Genomic DNA, 9,589 nt, shown 5'->3' with positions numbered 1-9,589 from the left:
TATGATCAAATATAATTCTGCTGTAAGCTGATCACTTTAATGCTCAGTCCTATCTTTTATTTTTTAATATTCAATATGTAAATAAAGCTACAAGAGCTGCACTAAGCAGACATTTAATTTAGACACATTATTATTTACAACAGCTAGTGTCTGCTCTGCTCTCAGCTGCTCACGTGGCCGGACTGGCAGCAGCAAACCCGTGGGTAATCTGCTTCATGATGCCTGCAGTACTGAAGTGAAAACTCCATGAGGAAAAATACATGTTTTTTCGACTCTGAGTCCTCTGTGGAAATCATGCAGCCCTACTCACTCAGAATGACAATGTCCAAACAGAGCTGAACTCTTTACCGAACTCTTTACTCTTTACTGGGAACAGTTCAACGTGAACACCTACAGTCTCTTGCACATGCAACTTTGCAACTTGTCCTTAAACTTTGTTAGCAAACATTCAAATCAGGTTTCTGTCTTTGCAAACTCTGATGATGCGCTCATCCCTTGTGCTTTGACATCTAAAAAGGTCTGGAGAGCTGGGATGTTCACAGAGTCAATATTTATGTGGAGGCTCACTGCCTCTGGCTGCAGTTGCCTGGCCCCTGCTTTGCTCTCTGAGCGCTTATTTACAGTGGCAGGTACTCTGTGGTCCCTGTGCATGCTCACCTGCAACAGCTGAGTGAACTCTGGACTCTGAAACAGATGGTTTTTCTTCCCCCATTGCATTTTATATTATGCTACCCGCATTTGTTGTTCAGGGTCAAAGCGGAGGGTGAAACTGGCTGTTTGTGTTGCATTCAGCCTCTGAGGTTTGTTTTATAAATGATACTCCCCTGAGGCCATGCGCGTCTTGTTTCTTCTCTCAACTTTTCAATTGAGCTTTGTTCCCTCTCTCTCAGCCTGATGTTTCATGTCCTGATATTTAATAAATATTCAGGTAATTTAACAGGTGCAAAATTTCCGGCTCATGCCTCCAAATTGTTGTGTATTTGACATCTTCATCTGCTCAGCCTGGCACTCTCTTATGTGAACTGAGACTGAGGGACGAGTATTGTTACCTTGCTTCATCGATCAAATCCCTTTCCTCTTGTAACCATGGGTCAGAGACTGTCCGTTCCCATAGTGACAATCAAAACAAGACTCTGGCGACAGCCACGCAGCATGGAGCTCGATTTAAGGCTGTGTCGAAGGAAAATCACAAATACCAGAGTGTTTACGCCTCGCTCCTCAGCCTGACAATAATCCTCTTGTGTGTAACATTACTCCGTGGATACCTGTTATTCCATGCTGTGATATGAGCTGTGCCACATGGACACTGGAATTACCCAATTCCCAAAGGCTTTCAGAGCTCGACTTCATATCTCTTATGACCAAGTGCAGTTTTACAGTAATCATTTTCCTGCCGGGCTGTTCGCAGACACACTAGGCTGGAGTTTCAGGCTGCACTGAACCATCCATTTAAATAAGTTAGTCCCTGCGTGACCTGCCTGTTTAAATGCAATCAGTAAAATTAATTAAGGATTATAGTATATCGCGTTTCCAAAGTGTTCAGAGGTGCTGGAGCATTTAGCTGCTAGAGAGCCGGATTTTTTTTTTTGTCAGGATTTGATGGAGAACAAAGCAGAGTTCAAAAGAGAAGTGAACATCGGCCTTAGATTCATCAGATGGAAGGAAACAAATCTCCAAATGAATGAAAAAGTTGCTCCATGTGTGCTGGATTTATAAATTATGTGTGACTTTATACTGACTTTATGCATGTTAAATTACTAAATGGGACCAGAGTGTTGAGTGATAATGCAGCATGTAAATGAGTCAAAATCAAGTAACATATACCAGCACATGTTCAGTATGCTCCTCCATCTGTCTGTTGAATGCTGTTGAGTTATTCTGCTCCTTTAACGGTACCATCATCATTGACGGCTGGAACTGGCCAAAAAGAAAAAGAAAAATCAAGGTCAGGCTCTTCAGGCGCAGATAAAGGCAAATGTTTCCAACTTAAATAGGTTGTCCAACATTAATAACCGACTGGGAGTAAAGCAGTGAGAGGAAGAAGGTGTACTGATGGAGAAGTTGGGTGTTGTCAAGAAGGCCTACAAGAGCATCTGTGTGGTTTCCAAATGTTAGAGCTGCTACTAAGAACAAATGTTCAGGAACATTTTGTTCCAAGCTGTTTTCCACAGAGCAGGAATACCGAGCCTGTGCCGAACCACAGCTGAATTCTCTAAAGGGACAATACAACACATGCCGATCACATTTTCACAAAACAAGTCATTTTCATCCAGAGCAGAGTCACGCGGACCTGAAGTGGCCACGCCATCTGGATACCTGTATATGATCTGCATACAAAGCTTCTTTCACTCGAATGTGTGTATGCTTCTCAGGTGTTTGCGACGTTCATGCAGTGGTTTCCAATTATTGGTGGATCAATTAGGGTAATATTAATGCACAAAACTGGCATCTGACTCATAAGACTAGACATACTGATATGAATATATGGATCCTTTTGAGTGTTTTAACTGAGAATATTGATGTTTTCTCTTGGCCCTATGAGAGCCATGGCAGGAGATTTACAAAATCTTAGCAAGTTCCTGAGCTGGTAAAATTGCTGGAGCATCTTATGAGGAGAGGACTCAGAGTATTCAACTCAGAATACTGATCTGGTATGATGCCAGGATGAACAACGTCAGACACATTTAGAATACATGCGTAAAACGGTCTCTGTTGGATTTTTTTTTAAACATAATTTCAGATGAACTAATTCTTAGACTAATAAAACCTTATAAAACCACACTGGATTACCTTAGGAATCCATTTTCACAAAGCTTAAAACAAAACTTCTCTTTCTGAGTCCATGAAACATTTGAAGAAACGTGGTAATTCGATTGAACAGTGACGAACAAAGGGCATTTCAGCCCTCTTTTCTTGGGTTCTCACCCTCTCAGGAGGTTTCAAACAAAGCGCTGTGATGAATGGAAATCTTGGGGTAATGAGACATTGTTATGAGCTCCACCATGATTGCAAATGGATCTTTTTTGGGAGTAATTTGTAGCTATAGAAATAAAGACACTATGCCACATCTCATCAATAGGAACAGATTATCAAGCCCCAATGTCAGGGTGTGCCATACCATAAACACACGTTGAATTCTATAACATCTGCGCAAATTCCATCTACTGAAGAAGATCATGTGATATGATTGAAAGCTCCAGAACATTGTACACTCAGTTTCCTGTTTATTAGGTACACTTAGATCAAACTAATGCAACAGCCCTGCATCATTGTTGCATTATGTCTGCCTGTTGTTTAGTCTATTCTCATTTATATAAATGTAGGGTATTTTGCAACAACCTCCAAAATAAATGTAAAGTTGATCAACACCTTATGACCTTCAGCCTGCTGCACTAGAGAGAATATTGTAGAGAGTGTGCCTCTGTCAAAAGGCTGACACCATATCCACCTCATATCCACCTCATATCAAAGGGAAATAGGCTCTGAGAGTCAGAGAGGTAGAAGAAGTATTATTATGAAAGTACACTGTGACATCCACTTCACAAATTCACAAAATGCATGCAGGCCCAGACACAGACCTCGACCCCCCCAAGCCTCCTCACACACATGGGTGTGGTATGATAAGGGATGGGGGCTGCGAGCCTGCCTCAATAAGAGGCGCTAAATCTCATCTGTTCATCCGTCAAATTGTTTCTCCCTTTTATTTGTATTGTCTGTACTAAACAAATAAATAGATAAGCACGCGACCAAATATTACAGTAGACAGTAGTTTCACATTTTGTAACATACCTGAATGTTTTCCGGAGTTTTCCCAAACTGTCGCATTAAAGCTGCACCGGACAATGTTTTTATGTGAACAATGGGTGAAATGACTATGAATAATGTAGTGAAGAGTGTTGCTTTTAGTGACGAACCCGCAGAGAATTACAACGCAAGACTTTTACCATCTCTCAGCTCATTGTTTTGGTTTTACAACCCACGACTTTACTGCTGTGGTCCAGTCTCACTGCAGCAGCGTCAGGCAGCTGTTTTCATAGAACAGCTCTGACAAACAGACATTTCATACAACACGAGGACGACAGACAGCGCCGGTGAACTGACCTCACATCTCATTCACTATAAATCTGTTGCTTTTTCCTTCTTGTTTCATTCCTCGCGTGTCACACCAAGTTCACTGCTCATTTCTATTTTTATCTTTAGATTATTTCTAACACACACATAGTAAAATCTGATATCTTCTTTTTCGGTCAGTTTCTCAAACCGTGCGATGACCTTAAGGCTTATGGGTGCAGCTTGTGCACATTTGTACTCCTCAAGAAGTATTTCCTCCTTGTGTAACAGGCCTGGCTGAGTGTGGGAGAGGAGGCAGATATTTTGAAGTTAAATCAATAAAACAGCAGCAGGATCAAATCAGAGTTGCGTTGTGGATGGGGAAGGGCTTATGTGTGAAATCTACATTTTGCTATTGTGGAAGAGAGAGAGAGCTCCTCTTATCTCTGAAAGCTGCAGGGAAATTGAGGTTTTCCTTGTTGATGCATAATAGCGGTGAATGTTCGGGGGGGTGGGATTCCACAGAGAACTAACAATGCTCGAGGAGAGCCGTGGCGGTTTTCGAATCCAAAAGGATAAATGAAACACACCAAAATGAGACAGTAATCAGATGGTGAGGCACACTTCAAAAACCCTGTTGTTTTGGTGCAATCATTTTTGGGAAAACTCCCTCAAAACATGGAACTAGCAAGCTCTAACATCTTAGTCTTCATCATGAAATCATTAATTGAAGCGTGTTAATAAACAGTCAGCACCTCAGGTCATCACACAAAGGGTAGTAAAATGCAAACAGGGATTTATTCTTGACATCATCTGCTGAAGGTTATAACAAACATTTGCTCTCCTCCTCTGGAACTCAAATAAAACAACCTGCTTCAAGTGCCAGAGGAAGAGTAGCAGATCAGATCAGTGCGCAAACAGACCTCTGGCAGCATGTTATTAGGATTAAGGATAAATACTGGCAGAAACTCCCCCCCCCCCCTTCATCTGACTCACCTTTTAACCACTGCCAGTTCAAGGTTCAAGTAGTGAAGTTGCATCAAATATTTGTACTGACAACCACAGACCATCTCACAGAGTCAAGCCCCCACAGTCCTTAACAATAGAAACACACCTACAAAAAGGCTTTGTCACTCAAGCAACATCTGGCCATGATGGGTCTCTAAGCAACGGGTGTTAGTGCATGAAATGAGGGAAAGGAAACAGCACCCGCTTAATTATGTGCTGGTTGAAATCTGTGTCCTGTCTGTCGGGTTGGGGGGGGGGGGCTGGTTGTGATTTCTGTCAACGGGGGTGTTTTCTTTACTTAAAGCCAGAGTTTCTTTTCCTTCTGAGCTCTCAGCGCCGCCACATTTTGTCTTGTTGTGGGGATGATTAGTAAGATTCATGTTTCAAGGCAGTGGGAAAATTACGAATTGATGAAATACAGAACATGCATGTGAAAAAAAAGGGAAAGTTATGAAACCACATAGCTGAAAGGAACTGATGAAAATGACACTTTTCTCCTCTTGCAGAAAAATTAATAGAGGTAAATCAAGCTACTGAGGTAATGAGTAGTTTTTATTTACAGAAAGCCTCTCTGTAACAGTGCTCCTCTCTGCCCATGTTATTTTACACATTACTCATAATGTGGTGCTGCTGGCACACAAGGATCCAATCATGTGAAGGTTGTTGTTAAGTGTCCTTCTTACTTCATGGCTCTTCAACATCTGATAGGACTCTGCATGTTTGCATTGCAGTGGTAGTTCTCACAGGAGTTGCTAGGGAACATCTTATGGCAGACACTGATGGGAATTTAAACATTTTCAGAAAGATGTGGACACTGTGGCGCACCTAGTTTTAGTTTCCCTGCAACTTGTAAACTGATTAAAATATAAAAACGGGATTTATTTAAGGTGATTATGAGTGAATGAACAAGCAGGCGTCTGAATGACCACAGCTTTGCGGGTGTGTGTGTGTGTGTGTGTGTGTGTGTGTGTGTGTGTGTGTGTGTGTGTGTGTGTGGGTGGGGGGGTTAATTTATGATGCGTTTTACCAGACATAATGCAAAACAGAAAAAAGGTAAAAAGTCTAAATAACAGGTGAAATGTATGTGATCAATTTATTTCCAGCTGACCGTGATGACTGTGGTTTGTGCGGGTTTCAGCTGGCTGGATACTGTCATATCTGTTGGCTCAGCCTCTGATGTCACTGAATGAGCAGTCGGGCTTCCAGTGCGCACCTTCGGGGACGCAGCGGTGGCACAGGCAGTGAATCTTCTTGCTCGTCCACACAGCTGTGCAGAAGATCCTCTAGTTTTTGTCATATTTCCAGCATCCGAATTTCAATCCGTGCCCGTGCGTCCTGTCAGACACTCCTTCACCAGTCTGCTGTTATTTGAATGAACTTTTTGGAAGCAGGAAAAAAAAAAAAAACAGGTAAGGTGATGGCACACATAATTGTCCTTGAGCGCGGAGCTGTTGCGCTCTTATTCGCTGGAGCTATAATCAGTGCTTATGTAGAATTTTGCTGTCCGTGTGTGTGTGTGTGTGTGTGTGTGTGTGTGTGTGTGTGTGTGTGTGTGTGTGTGTGTGTGTGTGTGTGTGTGTGTTGTTTGGTAGCAGTCGTCAGAAATTCAGCTCTCCAGACCGATATCTGTTTAAGCTGAACGGACAGTTTACGCCCAGCAGCCTCAGCAGCAGCAGCCCGGCCGGTGCAGGCAGCGCTCAGCGCCATGGAGAGCAGCGTGGTGCACATCTACAAAGAGGACAGGTGTCCCTCGGGCCAGCCAGAGGAGTGCATCCCAAACTTCACCTGGCAACCCGGCGTATCGGACATCTTCAACTACACACCCAACGGCACATGGGACAATGAACCCGAGCCCATGTCGCCCATCATCCCCATCATAGTCGCGGTGTACTCCGTGGTGTTTGTGGTGGGTTTGGTGGGCAATTGTTTGGTCATGTACGTCATCATTAGGTGAGTTGTAAGCTTTTTCGTATGTCAAAAGCAATGTCAGTCGTGTAAAGAGCGCGCGTGACTGCGTGCATAAAGCAATAGGACATTTTGTGCGTATTCAGTTTTGAACAGTGGTGTTTGTTCAGCTGTTCTCATCAATGTATGGAGTTTAGAAACATGTGTATCCAGGTCCCTGCAGGGCCGGAAATGTAAATTAACTGTTTAGAAGAAGAAAAGGAAAGCTTACAAAAGGAATTACATTTGTTAACATGAACACATGTTAGCAAATGTAATTCGCCTGTGTATGCCCCTTATGGTGTTTCTCCTGCATGTAGCTACATTTGATGGAAAAGTGTTTTTTTTTTTGTTTTTTTTTACATCTGCATAACCCTGAGATTTTTTTTTCTTGTCACAAGGATTGTAATGTCAATATTTCCTTTCAACGCTGATCTGTTCCATTTCATGTGAGGTTCTGTGTAAAGCCTCATGAAGGTTTTTTAATTTGAACTGTTGGATGTGAAAACAGCCTTGGTAGATTACATTTTAAAAAAGTGAATTTGGCAAGAGATGATGGAAGTGGAAAAAGTAGGAGATATGCCGTATGTGTGCATACAGTCGCCCGTTCTGACCACTGAAGTTAATCTGTTTATTCAGGAGAGACAGCAACTAATCCTTATCTGAAAACATGATTTCATTAACCTTGTTTCTCTTTTAAAGTGTTTAAGCAACAAATACAGTAAAAATTCAACTCCTTCCTGATCCCCCCCCCTACCCCCCACCACCACCACAACATTACAGATACACCAAAATGAAAACAGCCACCAACATCTACATCTTCAACCTGGCTGTGGCAGACGCTCTGGTCACCACCACCATGCCCTTCCAGAGTACCGACTACCTGCTCAGCTCCTGGCCGTTTGGCGAGGTGGCGTGCAAAGTCTTCATCTCCATTGATTACTACAACATGTTCACCAGCATTTTCACCTTGACCATGATGAGCGTGGACCGCTACGTGGCCGTGTGCCACCCGGTCAAGGCCCTGGATTTCCGCACGCCAGTCAAGGCCAAGATCATAAACGTGATCATCTGGGTGCTGTCGTCTGCTGCCGGGATCCCCGCCATGATACTTGGCAGCACTAAAACCAATAACGGTAACCTTGAATTTCACACTGTTACTCACCACCTGTGATGGTTGACAGGGTTTTTTTTTTTTACGAGTCTACATCTTTCTCCTCATATGGTTCATCAGATGTCTGTGTCTGCTATAGTGACTTCACTCCTTCTATCAGATGCAAAGGGACTCTTGTAAGCAATTTCAAAATTTGAAACCCCACTGCACTGCAACATCCTTGCCCTGAATTATCTCAATTAGCTGCAGGAAGCACCCATCAGTTTCAATGAAGAGGATTTTTTTGTAGGTTAGATGAGAGCCTGCATTACAGCTACTTGACTAGATGAAGCTATGACAGCCATAATGGGTCTTCCCTGACGGAGAATGGAGCTTGAAAGATTAATTTTTTTTCCTTCAGCCACAGTCTAATAAATTGTTCATGTTCACAATGAGCCTCCATTCAATAAAGCGCAGTCCACTTTACCCAGAGCTATTAGACTAGCTGATGAATTGGATTCTGCCCTTTACCTTTCTATGGTGATGACCTTACTGCATCGTGGGATGTGACATTAAAATTTGTAGTTATGCTAGAGATGTGGCTCTCTGGTTGTTAGTGTCAATCAGTCTGTCTCTTGGTCCAACATTTAGCTTCAGACTGAACTATCCCATAAAACCAATGGATGGATTGCCGTGAAATTTAACACAGACATTCATGTTCCCCAGAGGACGTGATCCCCCTGACATTTCCAAGTTCCATCATGAGGTTGGCTTATTTTGGTTTTTAGAGAAATGTCTCTGCTACTTCTTGGGTTGCCATGAAATTTAGTTCAGACATTCACGTTCCCCAGAGGATGAATTGTAATACCTTTGATGATCTTAAAAATGGCTGTATCTCTATATTCGACTGGTCAAATCTCTTCCTCTAACTCTGTTTTCCTGTAAATGACTACAGGGACCACAGAGTGTGCTCTACAGTTCCCAGAGCCTTACACCTACTGGGACACGCTGATGAAGATCTGTGTCTTCATCTTCGCCTTTGTGGCACCCGTAATCATCATCACCGTCTGCTACACACTGATGGTCATGCGGCTGAAGAGCGTGCGCCTCCTGTCGGGCTCACGCGAGAAGGACCGCAACCTCCGCCGAATCACGCGCCTGGTGCTGGTGGTGGTCGCCGTGTTTGTGGTGTGCTGGACGCCCATCCACATCTTCATCCTGGTCAAGGCGCTGTCGGCCAACGTTCCCGAGACCACCGCCGTCATGGCCGCCTACTTCTTCTGCGTGGCGCTGGGTTACACCAACAGCAGCCTCAACCCCATCCTCTACGCCTTCCTGGATGAGAACTTCAAGAGGTGCTTCAGGGACTTCTGCTGCCCCGGTGCCAAAGGACACGGGGACTGCCAGGGGGTGAGCCGGGTGAGGAGCACCCTGCGGGACCACTCGTGTCCCACTGAAGCTCGGGGAGATGTAAGGCAGGCCAGGCCTGTATGA

At 43.6% G+C, this 9,589-nt stretch overlaps 1 protein-coding gene across 1 annotated transcript; it reads left to right on the top strand.

Moving 5' to 3' along the window:
- The first annotated feature begins 6,763 nt into the window (after positions 1–6,763).
- LOC111231053 (delta-type opioid receptor-like) lies at positions 6,764–9,589 on the top strand. The gene is made up of 3 exons (XM_022758018.1): positions 6,764–7,008; positions 7,786–8,138; positions 9,051–9,589. Exons 1-3 carry the CDS (start codon positions 6,764–6,766, stop codon positions 9,587–9,589), a joined length of 1,137 nt encoding a protein of 378 aa, XP_022613739.1.

This window comes from Seriola dumerili, unplaced genomic scaffold, assembly GCF_002260705.1.
Source record: "Seriola dumerili isolate Sdu_G_001 unplaced genomic scaffold, Sdu_1.0 BDQW01000291.1, whole genome shotgun sequence".
NCBI classification, from domain to species: domain Eukaryota; kingdom Metazoa; phylum Chordata; class Actinopteri; order Carangiformes; family Carangidae; genus Seriola; species Seriola dumerili.
The sequence above is the reverse complement of the archived record's forward strand: the minus strand, read 5'-3'. Positions and strand labels throughout refer to the sequence as shown.